The following is a 27,312-nucleotide window of genomic DNA, read 5'->3' on the forward strand; positions in this document are numbered from 1 at the left end:
ACAGAAAATGTTCCTCAGTGTTTTGACCCCACATCTGTACATGTGCAGCAGATTAAATGTGTACCTATACCAAGTAACTGCTCTGCCCACAGTTAGCCCTTTAAGCTTCCCAGATGTGAAAGATGCCACATGCTATCCCGTGTGACACAGGAGATGGTTGGATAGTGGTGACATTTAAAGATAATGGGCAGCAAAGAACCATGTAAGCCTGTACTTTTCAAATGAGCCTTCCAGAGAGATTCCTGCTACCACGTTGTTGTAGATGGTGCTGTTAATATGGGAGATGCAGGCACACCATCATAGGCCTATAAGGCATTCGTCATCTGAGGAAGTCATGCATCCAGTACGTAAAAATGTCCAGTCTGCTGCTTCTAGCATCTCTCACCGACTTTCACAGCTCTGACATCCCTCCCTTTCCATCACCATCAGCTGAAATAACACTTCATGAGATTTTCTTCCCCCATTTCTCAAAAGCAGGTTCGTAGATTTTCTTTAAGGCTCTGACAATTGGAGGTGAAATACCCAATGGCTTGAGCCATTATTCTATGGATTGTTCCATCTACTCCATGACAAGGGGTGATAAGACATAATGAAATCTGTCAGAAAAAACCCCAGATGTTTCCAGATGCCCTCCTGCTATCTCCACATCTGCAGCTACTCAAATCCCACAGTGATTTAGAGTGACCTGGCTGTGAAGACCTTGTGGCCTGACAGGACTGCAACCAAGGAAAGCCGATTCATGCTCTCCATAGCTCTTCAAAGAGCACATCATCCTCTATGCTTTGATCACCAAATGTAGCCATCTATTTAATGAGAAATACATGTCCTAATTAAAGGACAGGTTTCTTCAAGCTGACCAATGAGTTAATTATCTGGGAAAATATTAATGGGATGGCAAGCTCAAATGTCTTACTGAGCTCTGTTACCAAGCAGTGGCTAGGATTGAGTCCAAATGTGATCATCCTCTCCACCATTATTATTTTAATACATCCCTGAAACAAAATGCTGAACAATGGAAATTGAAATTGGTTTGCAAGGGCTCCTCCAAAGTCCTAGAGAAGAAATCATACCCTGGTCATGTGCCACTGAGCAATGAGAAACTATGACCTTCACAAGGTGTGAAGCTCCATTTCCCCCAAAGGAGGATGAAAACCTTCCCCAAGTCATTTACATTTCCCAGCTCTGGCCTGGGAGATACTTTCTTCTACTTTGTGGGTCATCTTCAGGAAGCCAATTGCTCACTTCAGGCAAAGCATCTTGTTTCATGAACCACATGTTCACTTACACACTCGGAGACCACACATGCCATAAAAGCACTGGTTAGCTGCAAGCACAGGCAGTGGGAACCTATGGTCCTGCTCCTTTTTCTGCCCTATAGAAGCAAATCAGTATATTTGCATTATAAAAATACAAACAATATAGCAAATATTTCTAACACTGATCAGGAATAGAAATGGTTAGGCAAATACATATTAGGCAAAAAGTAGAACCCACAAACACCCCATTTCACTTTCAACATCTGGGTTTAGATTGTAATCCCTTCAGTCAGAACTAGGTTTACATGATGGGCTGTAAAGCACTTTGCTTCAAACTCAGTCCTTTGGTCTCCATCATCAGTTCAAATAAAAATTTTATTTCTGACCTGTTGGCCACTTTCTAACCAGGCATTTTCAAATTTTAAGCCTGGGGGTACTGTTAGCCAGTAGCCAGACTTGTTTACCTCCTAACACAGCTGACATTAGACTGACCTGAATTTTACAAGCTGGGAACTATTATGTCACGGTGTATAATTAAACCTAAACATATACTTTAAGAAAGAAAACAAGATGTAACGTGGAAAGAATTACCAGTGGGTCAAGTTCGGGTCGTAAATTAGGACACGAATGGTACCACTTACTGTGCCCATCTTTGAAATACAACCTGCCCTACATTCTGCATAGTACCAGAGTTCAGTTTTGAACCTAATTTTTAAAAAAATAATAGTTTGCTGATGGTATTTCCACAGAGAATGAAGTTTTCACATATTTCAGTGAAAGACCGGGTGGACCCCAAGTCCGGAGATTTTGGCGACGTGGCTCAGCACGGCCCCGAGGGGCTGCAGGGCCCGGCAGCTGGGGCGGGGAGCGGACTACAGCTCCCGAAGGGCTGCGGGCGGCTGCGCTTCCTGTCCCGGCCGGGGAGCCCATGGAGCCGACGGAGGCCGCCGAGGAGGAGCGGCTGGTGCAGTGCCCCGTGTGCCTGCGGGAGCTGCCGGGCGCCGACATCAACCCGCACCTGGACCGCTGCCTGCAGGCCGGCGGGGCCCAGGCCGAGCCCCCCAGCAAGCGGCCGCGCCTCGCCGCCGCCCCGCCGGGCAGCCAGGCCGAGGGGCAGCCGGAGCAGGCCCGCCCGGCCGCCGGGTCCCCCGTCTTCTCCCTGTTCCACAAGGGCCGCGGCGGCGGGCAGAGCCCGGCAGCCGCCGGCGGGAGGAGCGGCGCGGGGCGGGACGAGGCCGCCGAGCAGCCGGGCCATGGATGCGCGGCCGCGCTGTGCGGGGAGAGCCTGGCGCAGAAGCTGGAGGGGAAGCCCCTGGCCGAGCGGCTGCGGCCGGACACGCTGGGGGACTACGTGGGGCAGGAGCCGGTGCTGGGGGCGCAGACCCTGCTGCGGTCCCTGCTGGAGTCCCACGAAATCCCCTCCCTCATCCTCTGGGGGCCGCCGGGCTGCGGGAAGGTGAGTGCGGGCGGCGAGCGCCCAGCCCCGCTCCGCTCGCGGCCGGCGGGGTCGGGCCGGCGCTGCTTCACGTGGCTCTGGAGGCCGGTGGTCGTAAAACCTGTTAATTTTCGGACTCTTCTCTTCGCCCTTCTGTGTTCTTGGTTTCTTTTGTAGTTTCCTTATGCTGGCTGATGTCCATTAGTTTTTACTTAAGATTACGAAAAACACAACCTGCCTCATGAATAAAATAGAATTGGTCCACCCCCATCCGCCCCATTCCATGCAATTTGCCCTTTGGTTACACATGACGTCTCTTGCTTTCAGATAATTCAGATTTTGTAACTCCAAAGTCCACACCTAAAACATAAGCCGTGGTTTAGTTAATGACTGAGAAGCTGAAAAACAGCAACAACTCAGAATCTGTAAAAATGTCCAGGAAACAAGGTGAGATTCCAGCAGATTAATACAGCACAGTTTGCAAGTGCTGGGTTTGCTTTAGCCTACAAATTCTTGCCTGTGGGAGAAGGCAGCACTGGTGTGGAAGGGAGAGAGCCTTATGAGAGCCTAGGCACTCGTCCACCTTCAACCAGTTTTAGCCTGGTGAGTCTTTGCAGGATCTGACCATTGCATCTTTCATGTTCTGTCTCTTAACACACTAGGGACCATCGTGAATCCCAAAAGACCATCTAGCACAGCAGTGAAGGGATTCACAGTTGTTGTGAGGGAAGGACCAAAGGAATGTCTCAGGTGTGGTTGAGCAGTCTTTAAGATCTCGCGTTAGTTTTGTCCTGTTGTTCCAGGTATTTCAGATTTGTGGGGTGGCAGGGCAAACGAAATACAGTTTTCTCTGTCAGTCTAATGTGTTCACAGCATTTAGTTTCATGTATTTTTTTGTATATATATGTATATATATATTTATATAATTTGGTGTATTGGCTGTGTTTATGTTTGAGAAATCTGGGGATGGGGAAGTAATTAATGCTTAGCAGAGAAGTTAAGGCCAGAGCAGTAGCTTGGTCTTGTCAGTATACTTAATTGAAAATAAAGACTTACTCTGTGTGGTGTTTAAATAATAATGCTAGTCAATCACAATAAATAAGGAGCAGGTGTTAGAATTAGATGAATACTATTAGCAATGATCCAGCAAATATTTTAGGCTAGATAGCATACATTTCAAAAGAACCAACTAGTGAACTTCTATAATTGCTACTTCCTTTAAAATAGCAAAGTAATAGCAGAAAGCAAGAGCTCAGAATAAATGGGGTAAAGAAGGGCTGTTTCTGAAAACTGATTTAAAGGGGAGGTAGATTGACTGAAGTTAGATGGTCAGAGAGAGAGGTGGCATTCAGTTCTTTAACAAATAGGAATTCTCCTTGCTGAATGAGTAGCGCGTTCAGGGGCTTGCTTCTTGGTTTTTTGTGGTCTCCTGCCTTTTGTTTCTTGCTATCTCTGTTAACAGCATGTGCTTGCTCTTTATTGAAGCTCTCTTTGCTCAGGGAAAAAAGGCTGTACAAGTACAGTGGTAGCAAAGCAAAGGCTCCAGTACAGTCTCTGCAAACTGGCACTGGCTTCAGTGGCCTTTAGGTTGTGATCTGATGAATGCACCTGGTTTTGACCACGGAAGTGTGTTTCAAGAGCTTGTGACAGCTTAACAGCTGGTTCCAGGTCTTCTTTAAGAACCTCCTGTGGTACTGAAAATGTCTTTGAGTAATGGGTGATCTGTTTTATTCCTGTAATATCACAGCTTTCATTCTCCTTTCATATGACCCATCCTCCCCACCCATATGCTTTATGCAGAACTGTATTTAGTAAGCTTGCTTTTCACAGAGTTTAAATTCTGTTGCTCCTCGGTTGTTTGACTTGCATCATTTCTGTGCCTTTTGACCCATCAAAGAACAGTTCCGCAACTTAGCTGTTATATTTTTACTTACTGGGTATTTATACTATTGGGTAACTCATCTGCTTTCAAGGGTAGTGTTTTGAGTCTATGTGCTTTCAGCTGGCTCCTGATGAAACATCCATTATTGGATGAACCAGAAATTCCTTCTGCAAAGAGGAATTGAACTTTGCCCCTTCACCCACATATATCAGCATTTCTAGGGTGGTGCTAGAGTATAGTTTTATCTTGGGTCTTCTTCCCTATAAATTATATTGTCTGTCTGAGTTAAATATCTGGAAGCTCTATTCTTTTCTTGGATATGTCCTTATGAAGTTCCTCTCCTAACAGATTTAACATGCAAGCAAAGTAGTCCACTTAGAGATGGAAAAGGAGATCTGTTCTTGCCTATCCCACTCACTTACTATTTGAGTTGTATGTAAATAATGTGTCTAAGAAAACATTTAATGAGAAAGCAACTTAGTGCTTGAAAACTTGAAAGATCCTGTGGAGCAGAAGTATTCTCACTGCCTCAGGACCTGGTTGGACTGAACAGCAAAACTTCTTCCATTAGATACAGTCGTTTTCAGAAGGAAAAGTACTAAGAAATAACTGCATGTTATGTAGTTTCGTATGTAACAAGGCCATATGCTAAGCTCTGCCCATCAAAGAGCTAAAATAGCAGCATAATTAGATATGTTGGTCTAAATTCGGAAGTGCTGTGTAAGATGGTCATACATTTCTTAAACCTCTTCAGGCTCTTGCTACCCATGGAATCTGGTTATTGCAGCCCATCTATGCCTTCTTCCATTTCTACAGCCAAATGCCATGTTAACTGATACTTTTGAAAAGGGTAGATCAGGACTAAGTAAAAAAAGTCCTGAACATGGAATAAATCATCTGGGCCAAATTTCAAATCAATTGATGTATTATTTTTCAGTCTTGACTTTTATGAAAAATAGTACTTCTACAGACTTTTTCTAAACAAGAAGAAAATAATCTTGCCTGTTAAAGTGCTGTAAATGATGCAGTATTTTATATTGTAGGTCAAGAGTATTTTTATCATGAGAACAATAAAGCTGGGTACTGGATTGAAATATGTGTGCTATGTAACTGCTCTGCCCAAGTTGGTTTTGGCCTCAGCTGTACTTGAATATCCAAGGAAGCGCCCTCAAAATTGAAAAGACAAAATTGGGGTATTTCCATTGTGATCCTCTTTTCTTTTGAGTTTCCATCTGTACTGAGTCCTCTTACTTTAAGGGAACACGATCTTTGTACCTTCGATCTGCCATCCTAATTTCTTAGGAAGCCACGGTGCTCTTGGTGAAGAGACTTTGACTTTTTGTTTGCACTTTTGTCACTCTGAAGTGTTGGATACAAGAGCCTATTTTCTTCTTTTAAGAAGCTGACCAGACTCAGGCCAAAAGAAACTCTTCCTCAAAGAGATGGTGTGGTTATTAACTTAGGAACAGTTAGCTTGTTCATCCTGACTATGCAAATTTTTAAAGGCCTGTATGAATCCGAGTGTAATGTGAGTAAGCTGTACTGTGATTTATAGCACCTTAATACAGGGATTTAGATTTTTGCATGTCTGCCATTGGGGCACCAATTTTAGTCAAGAGTTAGTGGGGGGACACAGCGTAACTTGAGCACCGAATAATTTTGCTGCCACAGATGAAGTTTAAGCCTTATAAACCTGAACATTCTGTATTTAAATACAGTAAACATTCCCTCTTACGTCTGCTGCTTAACAAGAAAAAAATAGGTAGCAAGTGGAATGAACCCGCTTCTTATAGAAGATAACACAAAGAGCATTCATGCATGATTTTCTGAGGTTCATGTCTGCACTGTAGTAATAAGATAAAATATGCAGTGTTGGTATGAGTGCAAAGCATTAAAAACCCCAGTAAGTGGTCTTTGAAGTTTCTTTCAAATCTTCTCTGACTATTTATTTTATTTCTAGAACTCCCTTGTATTTCTTTTCTTTGTTTGCATTCAATAAATGACACATTGAAACACAGACACCTATTTTGGTGCCCACATGTTTATCACCTCTTCCCTCCAGTGCTTCCTATTTTGCTAATACAAGTGGTTACCTAACAGGCTGTTTGATTGCTTGGGTGTATTTTGTCTTCTCTTATTCATACAGCTTGGGGCCTGATTTGGGCCATTTGAAGAAATGAGTTCTTTCAATTGATTAGCATGAAATTTTAAACTGGAAATGCGTCATGTCTTTTACAGTAACCTGAAAGTTCAGGACATCTCTGAAAAATGGGTTTGTTTTTGCGGTTGCCTGGGGGCAGTGTTGTAATGCAGTGTGCTTGGTTTTGCTTATGCCATTCTAAATCAGGAATAACTTGGAGTAGCTCTCTAGGAAGAGAATGCCGGAAGAGAAAATACGATTGTATCCATAAAACAGTTGGAACGTAAGTACACTAATCAGGATACAGCAAATGGAGCTCCATTTCAATAAACATTATGCAGTGACCTTGCGTCTGTTTATGCTTGGTTGGGCTTGGATTCTGGAAGTGTTGTAAAGCACATGCTGTGTCTCTTGTTCGGTGACACTTACTCCTCCAGTAGTATCTCAGTGGGCTATTTGGGGTTTGAAGAACCAAACAAGATGGGTAAGAATAGCATCTGCCCTTATATAAATGCCAACTGCTGCTACTTTTGATTGTGTTTATCTGTATAGAGAGTGTCCCCAGGGCATATTCACCTGCTATGCTGCCAATTTCCTTTAGACACGGCCTGGCTTATCTGCTGTGACGCAGTATGGTACAGAGAACATCCACAGAGCTACATCCCAGAGAACTGCTGCCCTATGCGACATCCAAGGATGCTGTTGGTGTCTCCCTCGAGGCTGTGAAACAGAGCACGGCCTTTCCTGATTGCTTGGCAGCCACAGTATGGCCCTGCTGCCAGCAAAGGGAGGGTTGAGGGTGAGGGCATTGATGCCATTGATGGCAACACCATGTAAACAGAGAATTGGAAATCCTGGCCAGAATAAATGAAGAGCAAAAAATAGCCAGAAAGTCATGGTCAAACAGCAGCAAAGAAAATCAGGGTGCTAGTTCAGAACTCCGCTACCCTAGCTTAGACCCTACGAATCTGTAGGTGTAGCTAGCCTGTTGTGTTTTGCAGTAGGCTTATCAGTCTCTTTTCATCCCTGCCACAAACATAATTCACACTGTGGTTTGCTCTGGAACAAACCAGCAAAGTCTTTTGTTGGGAAAACCTACATGCCAACCAGATTATCCCTGCTCAGGAATAATCCATGCTGTGCTGCACTTGTGCCAGTCCGTGCTAGATCTGCTTTGGTCACCTAAATGTGGTTTGGCAGAGCCTACAGACTTCCAGACTTTCTGGGAGAACCGTGTGTATTGGAAGGACCTTGGAGGTTTCACAGTATTCTTCATATGATCTAACCCTGTGTGCTAATCTCTCCCCAGTTTTTTCCAATTCCACTTTCTGAAGTGAGCTAGGCAGTGCCACTCTTCATTCCTGTAAGGAGCTTTGCTGAGCTAATGTGATGACCATAGTTTAATGACCTGGTAAAGGGCTGCAAAAATCAAAAATACCACCTTCTGAGCGGGTAATGTAGTCATTGAACATCAGCATCAGTAAGACTGGCTTAACTTGTATGAGCTTTTTACTGTTTTCTTCCAGCCATGGATGAGGTAGCATTGACTAGTGGCAGTGCAGAGAGGAGAGAAATAGTTCATACCTAAAGAGTGTTGCCCAGTGAAGGAAACTTCTGGGTATACAGAAAATTCTTGTCTCCTAGTACAAACACCCAGCTTACCAATCAACAAATCTGATTGACTTTTCTGCTCTGACAGTGGGATGTTCTCATTTGGGCTCAGTTTATACAAAGCTACAGGTACAGGATGGTGAAGGAGAGTTTCAGTAGTTAAGTATTTGTTCTATGTGTAATGGGTCTGGAAATAAGTGACCACAGGCTGAAGTTAAGTGTTACTCATTGGCGAATAATGGTTCAGAAGTTTCTTGGTGAATATGTATCTGTTTCAGAGCAGCTTTTTATGATGCCACTGCTTTAGCTTGTCTAAACAGGTTGGTCAGTAAGGTCTCACAATATTCAACATAAAAGTTGAGATAATAGGTACGAGTTTGAATAGTTTGGCATCATAGTAGAAGAGAACTAAGAATGATTTCTGGAAGGGGCAAGGTTATTACACTGTGGGCTTTGTAAGGTGTAATTTCTTGAGAATTTAGCAAAAGGTTAGTTTGCAGGATCATTGGATCACTCTTATTCTTAATTTGTGGGAAACAATATTCCTGCTCCTGCCCATAAGGAAAAAAAAACATGAGCTAAATAAGAAACACTTGTATTATAAAAGGAGTACATTATCAACTTGTTTGGATTTCTTTTTTGTGCCTGTTATGCAGGTTCTGATTCAGGGGTAGTCACTCATGGTAAATTGTAACATCAGTGTCACTATTTTAAAATACTTGTTTTCCAGTGAAAGAATCAAACTTTGAAATTTGTTTTAGAAATGAAGGATAATCAGCGTGTTTTCTTCTGCCTTATTCCATATCAGATTTCCAATTTTCTTCTTGTCCCTTAAATACATTGCCCCTAAGGGAAAATAGGGGTCTAGCATATAAGTTACAGTTGTTCTGTGCTAGTGCCTTCTTACTTAAGCTCCTTTGCTTATGTGAATTCTCCACTAGATTATGTGTTCCTTTAGGTTATAACCTGAAGTAACAAAGAGGGAGAAAACTGTAGGTTGTCACTGACTTTTACTTGAGATGGTAGGACAAAAAGCAGCATAAAAATCCTGAACTTATGGGAAGTAAGTCTTTCAGAGGACATGGGAAAGTTTTACGTCTGTGTGATAGGCAGTTTGACTTGCTGAATGATTGATTGTGCAGAACAGAAGGAAAAGGCTGTGAACATGCCTGTCCTTGTCAAGCGTTACATCTGAAAGGCAATGTATGTTATTCTTATTGCAACCTTTGGTGACCCATAAGTTGGCAGAGAGGGAGAGGTATCTGCTGGCTGAGATCCATGCAGCAGATTTCAAGTAGATTCTTGGTCTAACAGTAGTTTTCAAACAAATCTCTTTGATTTTTTTTTTCCTAAATTAGAGTTAGAAATAGGGACTCCTGTGCATGTGTTTAAAACAAAGTCCTTAGTGCTTTTTTTGTAAATATCAAAACTCTCTGAGTGACAGCCAGAGTACAATGTGAGCTACCAGTCCAGGTGGAGCTACAGGAAGAATAGCTGCTTTATTTTTTTTCTTCATCCTCTCACCATTGCCACTTTTAGAGAAGGAAGAGGTACATTTTTCTTTTTTCATCCTTACATTTGATGAATTGGGTGTTTCTATGCTTTCAGAGATTTTTAATGTGTGAATATGTAAAGAAACATGAATATTGGTTTTAATTTGGTAGCTTGGTTTCAAATATTGTTTTCTTTTGGTTTTGGGGCAAGGGTGGAATTTGCTTATTTGTTTATTTCCCCAGATCTTCCTAATCTCTATAGGCTTTGCTGAAAGCACTTTCCAAGTGTCTTTCCAGTCTTGCCCTCTGCAGTGATACAGCTTGGGGATGGGTGGATTGAGCTCAAAGAAGCGAGGAAGGATCTGACATGGGATGCAAGTCTTGTATCGGGACCTGAAATGACACCACCCTTGAAGGCAGTCAGGAAGCCCTTACTAAAACTAAAGCAAGAATAAATAGCAATACATTCTTCTCCTTAGCCCCCCGTTTTGTAACTTGGGCTGGTTGCAGTTTCAGGGACAAGGAGATCCATTAAAGGGACAGAGCGGGGTACTGCAACACCATTGGTAGCCAAGTGGAAGGTGCTTGTTTCTGCAGCCTCCCTGCAAGAGGATCAGGTTGACACCACCTGCTGCTTTAACCTCAGCGTTTGGAATATCTTCTGAGGTGGTTTTGTGGGCACCTGTCCCACTCCTCATCTGCTGAGGCTCTCCTGTCTTCGGTCTCCTTTAGATCCTTCTCTAATAGAATAGTGAGCTTGATGGAAGAATCACCTGTTTTCTCTAGCAGTACTTTCAAATAGAGATGCACTCTCTTTGAGGCATACACAAGGGTTGCAAAGGAAAGTCTCAAAGTCATGTCTGTGAAATGTTCAGGTGTAATAAATCTACCCAGGGACGTTGGTGGAGGTTGTTTTTGTGCTTTGGTAGGCTAAGTGAAATTATCTACAAATAAATTTAGATTTGAAGATGTTGTTCATAAGGACAGAAAAACAACATAGCTGCTTACTGAAAACAGCCAGTTTGTTCAGTCAGCTGCCTTTTGCTTCCCTGGGGCAGCATTTGATTACTGTTGACTATTTAGATTTAAGAGTTACATTTTCTTAAGTATGTATGTAATCTTTTTAACACTAATCATCTCATGCTTTTGTAGAAACTGCTGTCTGATCAATTTCATTTTTATGTGTATTTGAAATATAAAAGGGTTTGCTTAATAACATTGTAGCTTTTTATTCCTCACATGCAGTTGCGCTGCAAACTCTTAGGCAGGTGTCTTGGGGTAGTCCAGCTCTTTATCCATTAACATACACAAAATAACTGCACGGGGAATTGCAGTCAACCCGTCTTCTGTGACAGAAATGTATTTGGCAGTGAGCACTTCTTCCGTGACAAAGGAGACAGCTGTCAGTGCTGTCTTTTTCAGTAGAGAGGCTCACTGGGTTTGGTACGTAAAAGTGCAGGCATTAGAAATGCAGCAGAGGAATTGGCAGCTACCTCTATCAGGAAGTTTTTAAGTCTTCTGTGCCATAGAATAACGTGAGCTAAAATACCTTAACTCTGTAAACTGTCAACACTGTCCCTATGTCCAAAATATATAGCTTTGTTCTTTATATATTTCCTTTAAATTGCTACTTTCTGTGTCTGACATGATTTTTACAAAGCTTTCTCCTATTGCTGTTTCAGACTACACTGGCACACATCATAGCCAACAGCAGCAAAAAGAATGGCATGAGGTTTGTGACACTGTCAGCTACAAGTGCCAAGACAAATGATGTTCGAGATGTCATCAGCCAAGCCCAGAATGAAAAAAGACTCTTCAGGAGAAAAACTATCCTCTTTATTGATGAGATCCATCGTTTCAATAAATCTCAGCAGGTATTGTACTACGCTGCCTTTTTAAAAGAGCCTTTGTCAGCACTTTTCTAAAATCTCCTGCTTTGCCTTAAGGTGATACCTTCCTCTTGGCTTTTGATTTCAGTGTTAATACTTTTAGTAGATGAATTTGGAAGAAACATAAAAATTAAATTCCTTAGCTAACTTTCAACCAACATTTAATTACTGTGATTCAAAGATTTAAATAAAAGGCTTGAGTTATAGATGACTTTTGTGCCAGTCTTTAAATAATAGTTTTCTGAAATTTTATTTTTGAGAAGTCATATTAGCAATGTTTGCTGCACACATCTTCATTTCAGCCTCCATCTGGGGGCTAGCATTCTGTATTACCTTTACAAAGGTCTGGAATCTGAATGTACCGAATATGGATATTTTAATGTTGTCCCCTCTTCTGTGTGGGAAGAAATAAGTCATAGCATGATACTTCAGGATAACACTACAGCCATCACTTGGGACTTTTTTTTCTTTTTCCTTTCCTAGGTATAAGGGTTTTTTCAGTTGTTCTATGGAAAGCTTGAATTCTGTACTACACGTTGCAGTTTTTAAACTGAACTATTCTGTAATCTTCCTGTAGTTTTGCAGAATTAGGCAGGGAATTGTAGCCCTAAAGGCTGACTCAAAGTGTATTTAGGAGTAGCCTCATTATTTGTTATACTTGATAAGGCAATTTCATGATTCCCTATGTTGCCATGCAGTAGACCAAAGTCACACAAACCCAAAATTTGCAGATTTCTTTACCCTGTTTCTTTTCAGCTGGTAGGGTCATTCTCATTTATTATTAAGGTGTTGGGTGCATGAAATTAAATCATTTCCATAATCTGTGCAGATCAACTGCTTTGTCATATCAACAGTGAACCCAAAGTCTCACAAGACGCAAAAAAAACTGTAGCCTACTCACATGGGATGTTTCAGGTTGTCATTGATTGAGATCAGCTTTTTCTGCTTCCCTCCCATGCTCAGGACACTTTCCTTCCTCACGTCGAGTGCGGGACGGTGACCCTGATAGGAGCGACCACAGAAAACCCTTCCTTCCAGGTCAACGCCGCTCTGCTGAGCCGGTGCCGGGTGATTGTCCTGGAGAAGCTCTCGGTTGAAGCGATGGAGGCAATTCTGATGAGGGCTGTCAGGTTCTTAGGGCTCCAGGTTTTGGGCCAGGGAGACCAGCACGGCACCCCTGCGACTGGCAGCAGCAGCAAGAGCTCAGAGTGAGTACTTTATGGGCTGCAGGGTGTTAACGTGCACAGCCCGAGGAGCTGACTGCCTGCCAGGGAGAGAATGAAGCAGTTGGGGGGTGGGAAGAGAAACCCTAGCCACCTCTGATAGTAAAGAAAAGAAGTGGCAGCATATGGCAGGGGCGGGGGTGACAGGAGAGAGAGAATTCAAAGCATTGGCTCTCTCCATCCAAAACATAATCTCACCGTCTGGATTAGGAGAGAATTTTATACTTGGATCTGTAACTCCTGACTCACCCTCTCAGGATATTTAAATCTGTTCTGCTGCTGAGGATTTGCTGTGGAAGCCTGTAACTGGGTCTTTGTCATGTCCTGATGTGTATTACTTCTTGCTACTGGTGGTAAAAGCATCACCTTACCATTAAGTGGTGGATGGGGCATCCCCGCTTAATTTGGAAGTGCCTTCCAGAAGTTTGTTGTTTTCCGAGAATGTTTTTTTAATATCAGGGAAGATGCTGCTGCTTCTGTGCTTTACTTGCAGAATAAGTCCTGTGCTGTGTTTTAGGATATCCTGTGGCAAGAGGAGGCTGTTGCTGTGAGATGTTAATAGATTGTTTTAAGAGAGACTTTGTTTTTCTCTGCTCCTTGATGTCCAGACAAAAAAAAACATATTAAACACTTTGAAAAGTTTTGGAGAAATCAACATCCAGATTTATCTGCAAGAGATATTATTTGCCTTCTGAAACAGGAGGCTGGCAAATAAGAGTAATGCGAGGTACTCCCATGCAAGCTATTACACTTCCTTCGTGTTGGTTCTTGGCTGCAGTCCTAGTAATTTACAGTGCATTGGCATGGAGATGATTGACAGGCTGTATGAAATAAATGAGTGGGAATCCACTTGAACCTTATCACAGAATGTAAGCACAAAGAATTGCCAACCTGAATGCTGAGGTCAGGATAGGTAAGAAAAGGTATTCCCTTCTTTTTGTTTTTTTTTAAGGTTACCCTGCCTCATGGTTTACTCATTTTAGCCTTTATGTATTGTAGTACTGTGAATTTTAGAGGAGAAGGCAGTTCTGCATGTCAGCATTAATGTAACGGCACAGCTGTGGTTGTGGCTACACCCTGACTGGGGTTCAGAGGCTTTCTTTTCTGTACAGGATTAAAGTACAAGGCATAGTTTCAGCTGCAGTTGTTTGGGTTTGGGTTTCGCTGGACTCTCCATGTCTGTAACCTTCTGATAGCTATGGATGATTTAAACAGCACGGTGCTTCATCAAACTGAAAGAAGTCTGGCAGGCACTAACTAACACAGTTTCAGAAATCTCTCCATGGAGAAAGAAGGCCACACTCCAAAGGCGGTTATGGGAGCCAAGCATTTAAAAATAAAAATGGGGTTTTGAATTGAGGAGTATTTGTTGCACTTGTGTGTAGGTTATGCTTATTTTTCATGATGAGATCTAGTGCTGGTCTACAGTTCCTACATTCTGTTGCTGGTAAGTTCAGATTTTTATAAGCCATCCTGTCCCTTACTGTGGTTCTGGTTTGGATTCCTCATTGATTCCTGCTTCTTGCTTCAGTGTGCATACCATTTCTGCTTCTTTATTCCCATTCCACTGCTCTGCAAGATCAGCTGTCTCAGCTTTTTACCCTCCTGCCTCTATGGAACAGGAATGTCATTAGATGCAGGCAGATAACTGTTCATGCTGTCCTGAAGAATAAAGGGAAATCACCAATTGCAATTGAATTGTTTGTTAACAGTGCTCACCTTTATTCCAGAGTGAGTAAAGGAGCTCTAAGGCCACATGTCCCCAAACAGTGGGGTGTACCCACTTTGAAAATGCTGCAGAGATCTAGCAAGAAGGCACATAAGATGTGTACATTGAATTTTGGGTTTCATTTCCCATGTGAGTCTCCCTTTCCAAGCCACAGCAGTGTAATACGAAGTACTGCATGTACTGCTTGGCCTCAGTTAATCAGATGTTTTCAGTATCACATCACTTGTCTGACAGAATGGCATACCTAAAAGAGGTTTTGAAGGAGAGGATGATTGTTTGTGGTCTCTCATATTACCTTGAGGAATAAGTTGAGGGTGAATCTTCCTTAGTCGTTACAGGCATCTTCCATGCTCGGCAAGAATGCAGCCATGCCGTAGTGATTCAATAGATTTAATCATCTGCACTCCACAAGGAAAGTGTGCTTTACCCGAATCTGTTTCCTTAGATTTTCTCTGTGGATTTTTCTTATCTTGCTTCCACCATTGCTGCAGGTTTCTGATAGGTTTAGATCATTTGGGTTCTCTTTCACTCCACCGTGGCCTTTCCTTGCTCTAAAGCTGGAGCACTAGCAGTGGGTTTTACTTCTTGGATATCTTTCTGTTTGTTGTGTCATCATGGCTCACAAAGATTCTTTGCAGTTCTTTTCTGACAGTTTTTACGTTAATTACTTGGTTTCTTTAGGATAATATGTGCTTTTTGTTATATTTTCATCAGCATTACTGCTCTCTAACTATAAAGTCTTCAGTAAATCAGGCTGAAAGATGGAGAAACAGGAAAGGAAAAAACATACTCATGGTGAAGAAAATAAGTCAATGTTAAAGATGTTTTTTTATTGCTGCAACTGCTTGTGCTTTCTGCAGTTTATGCTGTGTCAGTAATAGCACAAGCTGTTCCAGGTGTGCACTGATACATTACCTTTACTGTGTCAGTGGTGGAAGAAACCAAATTCTTCTCTTGGCTTTGTATTTTTGTCATTCAAGTGCTGCTCTCAGAATGGTATCTCTAATTGAAGTCAGACAGTAAACTGGATGGTTGATTAATGTGTTTGAAGCTAGATAGCACAGAAGGCACACAACTGAGGGGAATGGAAGGAACCCCAGTTTCCTGTTGGCAAGCCCAGACATCATGCAGTTCAGCTTGTTACTGGCTGTATTACAAGTTCTGGCATGTTTTGAATTCACTGGTTCGTAAATCACAACACTGAAGGTGAAATTCCTTTGGATCTTCGGTGTTCAATACTTTCCTGAAAATTATTCCTTAATTGGAATATCCATTCAATTTCCTTGCAGGAAATGAGGTGAGAGGTGACACTGAATGACAAAGCTGTAAGGCCACTGCCTTACAGTGTGCATATTACACTGCAGTAGTTCAGATGAAGAACTGCATTTGCCTGTAGAAGTGTTGCAATCTGTCAAGGAGTGAAAATAATTGCACTGAGGAAGAAACAAAGTACTGATTTATATGGGAAAGAAGCAGTAGGTGCTTTGTCTCTTGTTTTGCTCGGTAATTTTTTTAATCTTTCATCATACAGGTTCTCCTTGCTTGGACTTCCTTATATTTACTCCCTGATACTACTTAAGCTCTCTTGTCATTGGCACAAATGCTGTGGTGCTGTGTGGGTTTAATGGGTAGTTCATCATACGTTTTATGTTGGTTCTTGGCACAAACTGTCTCAAGGGTATGGCGATAAAGAGGAACTGGAAGAAGGATTTATTATCCTGTAGTGGTAGTTTTCCATTCCTTGAGCTAGTATATCACCTTCAGCCCAGTGAGTGATGGATCCCAGCACGTCCTTTTTGACTTGTTTATGTTTTTGTCTCCAAGTATCGTTGGTTACATGGTACCAACATTGACCATTGGCATCCAGTGGATGTTCGGTGTTAATTTTGGAAGTTGGATAAAATATGGGATTGCTCATCTGCAGGAGCATTGGGAGCTTGAAAAGATGTCAGAAAGCACGGGAGTTATTCTGCCTTGTGGTTCTGATGAGTGCAGAAGTTAGGTAAAGTGGTAAAGTGGGAGGGAGTGGGGCACTTGAGCTTCTCAAGACCGGATGGGCTTAAAAATGTAAAACACAGCAAGTGGTTTGGGAAGCCAAGGTATTGAAATAATTGCCATCCTGATTTTGAAATTAGACTCCTGACTAGTGCAATTAAATCATCAGAAAATGGAATTTTCTGATGTCTTCATTGCTCAGAAAAAAAATCTTAATTCAGTTATCCTGAGTATAACATTCTTACTATTTTAAAATACTGAGTGTATATGGAGCTGAGATTATGCAACAGGAAAGCAATCAATATGTTATTTACAATCAGTGATTCTCATCAATGTGCTGTGCAAACAGCTTGTATGTGGAAGTTTTCTCCATGTATTCTTGTTCTTTATCACATCCTGCATGTCATGCTGTTGTAGGCATGGACTGGAACAACCAATACATAATACATTATTTGGATTGGAATTGCCGCTACCCTTATGTTACAACTGAAATTTCACCATGGAAATGGACAAGGCCATTGCTTGTAAGCAGATTTTTTATACTTTCTTGTGAATATTTGTTTCACTTTCTGTAAATTACTTATGTTGAATCAAAAGGGCAATTAGAGTCCTATAGTGAAACAAGAGACAGGAATACAACTCAGCTTGAAATTGGCAGATAAATGTCAAAAGTGCTCTGAGGCCTCAACTTTTTTTGGAAAAAGACTGTACTTAGATTCTTCCAAGGTAGTACCTGCCTTTTAGTGATCTCAGTGCTTCCCCTCTACTTGCAGTCACTGCCTGCAGTTGTGGTATGAGTGTGAGGCGGCCTCAAGCACAGGGTGTGCTTCTCTACAAGCAGCAGGCAAAGAGCTTAGTCCTTGAAGGTGAAACCTCTCAAATGCACCTTGCTGATGTGTGAGAAGTGTTTGGCATGTTGTATATTTGGGTTGTTTCTGTTGAAGGAGGTATTAACAGCAGGATGGCTGTGTGTAGTGCCTGCTGGGTTTTTAAAACGAGCTTTTGCTTTCCGTGCTGATTTTTTTAATTGCTTATGAAAGATCTAGCCCATCTGTAGTGCTGAGGGGTGAACGTTGCTTCCTGATTTTCAAGGAATTTGATGCTTGAGATAATTGACTGAATAAGTCCCTGTGCAGTTGTATTGTTCTGCATCCTTGTTCAAAGATGGTGTTTGAAACACCCTGCAAAAAGTGCCACTGTATGTGTGTGTTAATTTTTTATTTTTCTAGATTCATCAAGTACATGAGAAATAAGGAGATGGAAAAAAGTCATGACGAGATGCATGTGATGCATCTCTTTTGCCAGGGCGTGATTCCTACTGTCTACTCTCTGAAGCATGGGTTTTGCCCCTAGAGGACATTTGTCAGCTTTCACTTGTAGTGGTTCATTAAGATTGCAGCTCTTCTAGGTTTTCCTTTTTATGTGTGGCCATGAGAGGACTCAAATATTAACTGCTAAAATTTTTCCAGAACCTACAATCTTTTTCTTTTGTGTGACAAGTGCAAAGTGGGTTTGCAAGGAGGAAGAGTAAGTAAGGAAAATCAGTGGACACATTTGTCAGAGAACCTGATGCTGCCTTTTTGTGCACCACTGGTAGTAATAGTAATACATCTTTTGGTAAATGAAGGGCAGGGCGTTGTGAATCCTTAATTATTTGACACACAAGAGCTTCATAAGCAATGGCCTCTCACACCAAGCTCTATGTGCTAATCCTTACTGATACCTGTCACTCTTGATTTACAGTGCAGCTACTAGAAGTGGATCAGTTAGGGCCATTCATGCCATATTTTAACTCCATTAGCTGCTGTCTCCAGATCAGTTACAGCCTCTGCCTGGCAGCTCCTTAGATGTTACCTTGTTTATGTAACTGAGGTTTGAGGGTTAAATTATCAACAGGGTGCCTGTGAAACATGCAGAGGTGAACTGGTTTGGATGTGCCCCAACAGTGAGGACTGCAGCCCAGCAGGTGAAAACCTAAAGACAAAACTTGAGGACTTAGTTGTTCTCATAGACTTTTGATGGATTCACTAGGAGATCTCAGGAGATCCTGCTGCTGCGTTTCTCAGGTGTTCCCATCTTCTTAGAATCGTTGAATATTCTGAGCTGAAAGCGACCCACAAGAATCAAGTCCAACTCTCAGGTGAATGGCCTATACAGGGATCGAACCCTTAATGCTATCAACACCATACTCCAATCAACTGAGCTAATCTCAGTGACTGTTTCATTCAGGTTGTGATTTCACTGGAATTTGGCCTTTTTCGTGTGTTTGTATAGTTCTGGCACACTTGAAGCAGTAGATAGCAGGAAGAGTGATGGACATATATTGAGGTGCAGCTTTTCTAGTAAGATTTTTTTTGGTACTCCAGTGACTAAGTTGTAAAAGTAGGATGCATGTGTTTCACATTGTAAACAATCTTTCCAGTTGTTTATGAAGAACCGATAGCACCTCTTGCTGTTGTTAGTAGTCACTTCAAAACTTTATGCTAGTTACTTTATGGCTCACTATATTCTCTCACCTGCATTTGGATAGCTTCCTACCTTTTCAATGTTCTTCCACCAATCAATTTGAAGTGCTAGTACTGAAATGCTGATGGAGTAAAACCTTGTAAAGTTCAGCTGGCTGTATCAGAATTGGGCTGTGGTGAAAACCTAACCCTAGTTTTAGTTTAATTTAATGAGGTGAGGAAAAATTAGGGGGTTAAATAGATGAGAGCTCCTGCCCTGCATTTTTCATGTGCAATTGTATTTAGCAGGCACTGGAGCAGGAGGAAGAGGGTCGGCCCATGGCTCTGCAGGATGAGTTAAGACAAATCTTAAACCCAGCTACCTATCAAGAAACTTTGTAAAGAAATGTCATCTGCAGCACAGTATGCAGGGAGAGGAGTGTGATGGGGACTAAGGGTGTGTGGTTGTTCTGTTGCAGATTCCCGGTGTACATAGAGGAGAAAGCTCTGAACACACTTGCCTATCTTTGTGATGGGGATGCCAGGACTGGGCTGAATGGACTCCAGTTGGCAGTTCAGGCCAGAGTAGCAGCAGGAAGGAACTCTCCTTTGAACAGTGCCAAAGGTGGTGCTGCAGATGGCGTTCTGGTAACAGAGGAGCATATAAAGGAGGGGCTCCAGCGATCTCACATCCTGTATGACCGAGCAGGTAAGTAACTGCTGCATTTCTAAAGTACATTGTTCTCAAGATGTGATGGCCTCTCTAATTTCTCTTTCTTCTGCATTTTTCCTACCACTTGCTCTCCTGAAACAGTGGTTGGACTGAAGTTTCTCCTAGAAGTTACTTTTTCTCTACAGTGTAGTTCAGATGAAAATTCCTTCTCAACCAGGAAGTGTAGATTAGCTGAAGGGCCTATTTGCTGTTCTGAAAACAGTTGTATATTTGGTGAAATTAAATTCACCATTAAAACATGGTGAAATTATGCGTTATTTAAGGTTATATTGTCTTCTATGAGGGTTTCAGTTTAAAGAGGCAGAATAATTTGATAAGGACATTTTTCTTGAAGGGTTGGATATCTTCCATTGCACTTTTACTCCTTTGAAAGTCTTGGAAGTGCTCACATTCACGGTAATATGTTATATCAAAACCTGAGCAGCTCACTTTATTTTTAGAGTTGCTTTTTAAGGTAATGAATTCTGTAGCTTGCTTAGGGCAGGCCACATAAATCTCATTGCACTTAATGCTTCCTAGTGTGATAACCACTCTTGCTAAATTTGTGACTTGGCAATCTTAGGCATTACAGTAGTTGGCCACTACACCAATTTATGTTAGAGAGTTAAAATTCAGTGGGTATCAGAGATTAGGTGAATCCCCTTGAATGCATATGCTCGTTCTTCAGCAGCACTTGAAAGACCATGCAGAATTGGATGAAATGATTATGCCAAGCAGTCTTTGGAGAAGTGATTTATTTTCTTCTCTTTTTTTTTTTTTGTTTTTTTGGCCACTGCTTCTGATATGCTGCATTAACTGCCACAGTTCAAAACCTGTGATGAGAGGTTTCTTGAGGTTGATTGTAACATATGCCCTCTTGCAGCCTTCTTGCTACAAAGAAGTAATGATGACTCACTGTCAGCAAAAAGGCAGCTGGGCAGATACTGATCTAATGGCAGCTGAGAAGTCAAGGGTAGGCAGGGGGAGGGAGAAGAAAAATTTAATGGGGTCTGTGTCAGGAAGAGATCATGATTAGAAGGAAGCGGAAAATCTGACTGGCTCACTGGTGTGAGTCTCTTGCACCATGAAAGGTCCCTTGTGTGTTTGCTGTCGCCTTGTGGCCACTGTCACACAGAACTCTTGGCTGTGTCCATTGCTCCCAGCCCTCTTACACCTTCTTGCCCTGGCAGAGATGGGACAGAGTGCCTCTTCCTGAGGCTTGCATCAAGTCTGGGTAGCGTGTGTCAGGCCTTTCTCTGCTGCAGAAATCTTTGTTGTCATTTGTTGTGGGGCTTTTTGGCCAGGGATTTTCAGAATTAATGAAAATTCTGTTTTTCTGGATTGGATGAATGCCAAAAAGCCTGACACTAATATTATCACAGTAATAGGTTGCCTGAGTACAAGCCTTTACAGAATTTCCCTCTTCTGTGGTGTAGTCTGTGTTGCCCACTGACTGTTGACTCCAGGTTGACCACTTTTGTCCATGGTAGAGATAGCTGTTTGTCATTTTAAATATAAAGGACTTCCAGATATCCACTGCTGCATAAACAAATATTACTATTATTATTTTGGTAGCATATTTTAACTAATTCATTTTGAATCACAGCTGGTGTTGGGATCTACAGTCCTCTAAAATAAAATGCTTCAGTCTTTTAAAGTGGAGGGTATAATCATGATAGCAGCAACATACACTTGAGTGTCGCGTGTTCATGTAGAAAGCAATTATAATTGCTTAGGGTTCAGAGTTGTGTAAATATGGGCTTTTTATTTTACTTTTTTTTTTGTTTTTACGTTCTGCAAAATTTCCCTAATACATGCAGTTGGAGATTCTTCTCTGCATTTTCCACAAGTAATCTAGGAAAGAAATCATTCATAATGCAGTTGTTAGGCTCTTGTTCTGATCTGTGTGCAGACATGTAAAGAAAAGGTCTTTGTGCAGATAGTTTATACCTTTTAGCTGGAAGGACAAAGGAACAACTTCAGTCACATTTCACTGCCAGCAACTGCCTGAAGCCCTTGCAGTGTTAGGAAAACAAAAATCATTCAGTCCTATTTCAGCTTTTAATTGTAGTTGTTAAAATTTTGATCTTTTTAGAAAGTGATGTAGCAACAAAATTCATTAAAGTTTACCTGCAGATGGGCAGTGACTGGATCTTTTAAATAGAGTTGTATTGTTGCCCCTTCCTTTTACATATTGTATCACTCTGCTAACACTGATTTAATAAGATAAATGTCAGTAATTTCACTGTCTGTGTGTGACGTAATTTCATCTATGGTAAAGACCGGGTATGTGTTATGCTGCAGTTAATTTATTCTGCAGTCTGGAATATGGTTTTTCCTTTCCGTTCTCTGGAGGAGAAAAGAGAAGGTGTCTCGCTGTCCCAGGTTTGCTGTCGGGGCAGAGCTTGCAGCCGTGTGGTCAGGACTAAGTTGCTATTTCATACCATGGACATCATTGCTGGGGTAGAGGGAGTGGCTTATTTGGAGTTGACTCCCAACTGGTGTTAAACCACCACACTCACACCATGATATTTTTTTCCAGCTCAGTTTTTTTCTGCTGGGTCAGAATGAGAAGTCTTTCTATCCATGCTGTTGCTCTAGTCTTGCTTTCAAGGCTTTCTTCTGTCCTTTAGCAATGAGCAGTTTGATGTTTACCTTTGCCTAAGATAGAAAATAATTTGAGGTGGGGACTGTTTTTAGTTTTGCTCACTACCTTGTGAATAGAAATTGTTTAAGAAGCTCAAATATTAACTATGGTTGGTGAAAGAGACCTTTCCCCTGTTTCTACCAATATGGTTTTAGATAAATTGGCTTCTTAAACTAGCCTGAAAGCTCCTCATAAGCACAAAAGCAATCTGTGGGCTTATATCAACAAGATTTATGCATCTGTATATGTTAGACATTAGAAAGTCCTCTCTTCCACAAAGCCTCCTGTATAGTATCTTGTTTCAGAAAGGTATTTGCCTTTGTGGGAGCTGCATAGAGAAAACGTATTTTGATTCCAAAAACTCTTCATAGTTTCGATTTCAAGAGGCATCTGGGACACAGCAGAGATAGATAAGCCGATATGTGTGTGTCTCTCAACTGAACTGATAAGGCCCAAACTTGTATGTTAAACTAACCAGCATGAGAAAGCTAATAAATAAAAGTCTACTAAAAGTTCTAATTCTTTTTAAACTGCTTTTGGTATCTCAGGCTATCTATAAACTGTATTTTTAGACAAAAGTAAGACCTCTCTCCAATGCATATCACTATATTTTGTCTTTAATTGATATGCAATTCTGATGTATAATGACAGTAACTATTGTCATTGTAGCTGTGTCACCAGCATTGACTTTGTAAGGAAGGAAATAAAAGGAGAAAATTAATTCCCTTCTCATCCTGATGTCTGAAGTTCCCTGCAGGTACATATATCTAGACCAAACCTATCCTCTGGATTCCTTCTGCCCCTCCAGTTGGTATCCCCACATGTTACACTTTACAGTAGCCCAAACAGCAGAAAGATCTGGATGAGTGCAACCTCTGGAGATATTTAAAGGCCATCTTCGTTACTTTTAAGAGACCAAGAGACGCCTCTTGCAAGAGGAAGATGCGAGTTCAGCTGCTTGAGTTTATTGCTCCTGACTCAAGTGTTAGGATGGAGCACGGACGCGCTGTTTGTGTTGGCTCGAGTGAGGGCTGCATGCCAGGGCTCTTTGTGTGGAGTCCTAGCAAAAATAGCTGTCTGACTGCCTGTGCTCGCCTGCAGAGTGTTGAATTCCCCACAGAATCACACTGCAGCAGGAGCAGAGATGGGGGGAATGGACCTGGGAGATGGAGGTCTTGCTGGCTACAAAAGGAGCAACTGCAGCAGCATTTTGATTTTGGTTCTCAAACTCACTCAGGCGGCGCTTCTGTTTTTCAGGGCCTACAAGTGACTGGTGTGTGTGATGTGGCCCTCAGGCTGTAAATCCTTTTAGCCTTAGGAAGAAGAGGAATATTAACAGATGGCTGTGCATGCAGCTGGTTGCCTTTAAAATACACACTTAGCTGTGAGCCAATGAATGCCAGGAACTTGAAAAAATTTTAAAAAAGCAGATAACATGGAAAGTTTAACAACTTGCAGCTTACAAGTTTGATTGAAAGACATGCATAAGAATCACAACCAGTTGCACAGAGGAAAATTGTAAGCAGGAAGGGTCTCATTCAGTGTTGGTCATACTGACTCCCTATTTTTAAGTGTAGCCCTAGAAGATCTGTGGAATAGCTTTGTTTCTTTCTCCTTGGAGTCCAAATCTATTCATATATTAAACTTTAATATTAAAAAAAAAATCCTTGTAATTCTTTCAGTCTTCCCACTTTTTACTTAGAAGTCTAGCATTTCATGTGTTGTTGGAGTAGTCCAGATGTCCACAGCTGAACTCAGCATTTCATGGAGGTTTGCCAGGGTTGTGCATTGCAATTCTGTTTTTTCCAAATTGTATCCATTGACATTACATCATTGTATATCCATGGCATTTCCTTTCTCATCCCTAAACAGCACATCAAACTCTTGTTTTACTGCACACTTTGTTTTTACGTTTTAGATTATGTGAAATGTCTTTTTTCTAAAATACCACTACTGTATAGCACTGATTTTCTCTGATTCTTGTGTTGTCTTCTCAGAGCTCTGTGTGTGTCCAAAAGCAATGGTGACTTGTTTGTATGTGCTTGTACTTTACTCTTTGGCAATTATAAGCTGTTTATGTAGAGTTTTCTTCCTAACTACTTAAAATATCCAGGGTTATCTTTTTATGTTTTGTTTTTTTTTCATTTGAAGGGAAGGCCATTAGGTTACAAAACCAAAATTGTTTGCCTAGCAATGTTTAAAAAAAAACAGATTTCCTTTTCATCAGCAGTTGCTCTGTTTTGCTTATGTAGTTAGGCAATGCTTCACATGGGAAACCAGGAAGGCATTGAAAACATCAATGAATGCTGTAACCACATATCCATAAAGAGACCTTGAAAAAGCAGCTTATGTGATGTAGTAAAATACATTCTCTTCCCTTAAATGCATTTCAGTTAATTTCTTCCTAACAGCTTTGTGTATTGCTTCTCCCCCGTCCAGGAGAAGAACATTACAATTGCATCTCTGCCCTGCACAAGTCTATGAGAGGCTCCGACGAAAATGCCTCCCTTTACTGGCTTGCTCGAATGCTTGAGGGAGGCGAGGATCCACTCTATGTGGCAAGGAGGCTGGTGAGGTTTGCAAGTGAAGATATAGGTCAGTATTTTCAGTATTTCACATTGGAATATCACATTGAATTGACACCTGCTAGGCTTCTCTGGTTTCTAAAAGTTGGTTTTTGAAAAACAAGCCCAAAACAGTTACATGCAAAATAGATACAAAATACTGAAATGTTCCACATGTTTTTGTTCCAACAAAAACTTTGTATATGCAGGCAGAGACCTACATGAGGTGTCATTGTGATGATTGCCTATTTCAGGAAAGACAAATGTTTTTGAGGTCAGGCTTGGTGTGTATTAATATGGATTCTTTTAAACTCTGCTGGTTGTAGAACACTAGTAAACTTGTTCCTAAGAGTGTGTATTTCAGGGATGTCTGATTTTCTGAGTCTGGCACATGAATGCCTACCCTGACCTGCAAATCTCAGGTTTGATAGCTGGCTCCCTAGCTGTAAGGCATCTTAATGTACTTATCCAAAGTAGCAGATCCAGCAACACTTTTAGCACGTATGTGATGGGTGAAGAATTAGGTCTGGGGAAACTATGTCTGTATAGCAGTACTTCCCCATTTCTTTATTAATTTCAAAAAGTATGAGAATCATACAGGGTCAGCTACTGCTCAGGCTGCCACTGTGTGGCAGCAGATTCAATCTGTAAATCATACCCAGAGCTTAGACTTTTTTTTTTCTCCCCTCGGGGGCAGAGGAAAGCTTGTGGAAGGCAGCTCTGAAATGTGTATGGATACCTTACAGGAAAGGAAAAAATAAAATTTAAAAAGAAAGATATAAAGTTAAAAAAAGGACATTAGCCTGCTTTTATCTGATCCCTTTCTTAGGACTTGCAGATCCCCTGGCTTTAACTCAAGCAGTTGCTGCTTATCAAGGCTGTCACTTCATTGGAATGCCTGAATGTGAGGTAAAGGCTTCGTTAATTCACTGATTTGAAAATTCTGCAATCTGTGAAACCTATCTGTAACTGTAAAAAGAAGCAAATTGCAATGACAGGGCAGACTTAGTAACTTACTCATTCTGCATGGCCTTTCTTTGACAAGGCAACATTGTAGCTCTTAAAATAAATGCTGTAGTTTAAAATAAAAGTCACTGCGTATTTCTTGTTAAAATACATAACGTGATACATTAACATATATCATTTTTCTCTTTTTTTCTATGATAGATAAAGTAGCTAGTATTTTCTAGTAGTGAAAACTCTGGAGCTATGGTGTTGTTAAATAATAGTATTCATATTATAGTAGCAGGCAGAGATCAGTTTAAAAACAGAATCCCTGCCTTGCTGTACAAACAACCTGAACAGCAGACCTTTTCCCAAAAAGCTTAAAAGATGTCATTTGACATTTTCCCTCTGCTTGTTTGCAGGTGGTTCTAGCACAATGTGTAGTGTACTTTGCCAGAGCCCCAAAGTCTATAGAGGTGTACAGGGCATATGGCAACGTCAAGGAATGCCTGAGGATGCACAAGGGACCCCTGCCCCCTGTTCCTCTGCACCTGAGAAACGCCCCAACAAGGCTCATGAAGAACTTGGGCTATGGAAGAGGCTACAAATACAACCCCATGTACAAGGAACCTGTGGAGCAGGACTATCTACCAGAAGAGTTGAAAGGAACAGACTTCTTCAAGGAGCGAGGAACGTGACTGCTGTGCTCAGAATGGGTTTTGATTTTATGACTCTTAAATTTCTACTGAGAGAAGAACTCCCCTTACAGTGTCAGCTGCCTGTTACCATGGTTAAAAGGATTAAGCCACCAAGCCTTCCAGATACTTTTTTATCCTTCTGCTTTTATTGCTGTTGTTCAGAAGGTATTTTGTAAAGAATTGCATTTAGGCAGTGTAGAAATGCAAAAACAAGCTTTATCCATATAGTACTGTCACTGGTTTAAATGAAACAGAAAAAACCACAAGAGACTTGTATTTCTGGCTCTTGCTGTGAGACAAGAAATATTAGTGTGCTCCTTTTTAAAATCAGTGTCTATTTCAGATTTTGAGAACATTATTTTCCAGAAAAATAGTAAATTGTACCCCAGTGCTAAAATATTGTGCGAAATATAATTACAAAGTAATTTTTGCTCTAATGATGTTCAGAGACCAATTTTGTACAACAGTTACTAAACCAATAAAGCTGTTACAAATAGTGTCTGTGCACTTGTTTAAATACTCATATGACAGCAGTGTGGTTTCAAAAGTTTGATATCCCTTTAATTTTATTATCCTTTCTTTCCAGAGCAAGTTGAATTCATTTTGTAAGTAGAATAGTCATGAAAACGGCCACTGGAGTGCTACCGAG

At 41.3% G+C, this 27,312-nt stretch overlaps 1 protein-coding gene across 1 annotated transcript; it reads left to right on the plus strand.

Annotated features, from left to right (window-relative positions):
- The first annotated feature begins 2,169 nt into the window (after positions 1 to 2,169).
- Positions 2,170 to 27,160, plus strand: WRNIP1 (WRN helicase interacting protein 1). Its single transcript, XM_014872396.2, has 7 exons — positions 2,170 to 2,712; positions 11,500 to 11,691; positions 12,670 to 12,914; positions 19,577 to 19,806; positions 24,896 to 25,051; positions 25,850 to 25,929; positions 26,388 to 27,160. The coding sequence occupies exons 1-7, from the start codon at positions 2,185 to 2,187 to the stop codon at positions 26,661 to 26,663; spliced, it is 1,707 nt and encodes a 568-aa protein (XP_014727882.2). The 5' UTR covers positions 2,170 to 2,184; the 3' UTR covers positions 26,664 to 27,160.
- The last annotated feature ends 152 nt before the right edge of the window (positions 27,161 to 27,312 follow it).

Source organism: Sturnus vulgaris, chromosome 1 (assembly GCF_052056855.1).
Source record: "Sturnus vulgaris isolate bStuVul1 chromosome 1, bStuVul1.hap1, whole genome shotgun sequence".
Taxonomy (NCBI): domain Eukaryota; kingdom Metazoa; phylum Chordata; class Aves; order Passeriformes; family Sturnidae; genus Sturnus; species Sturnus vulgaris.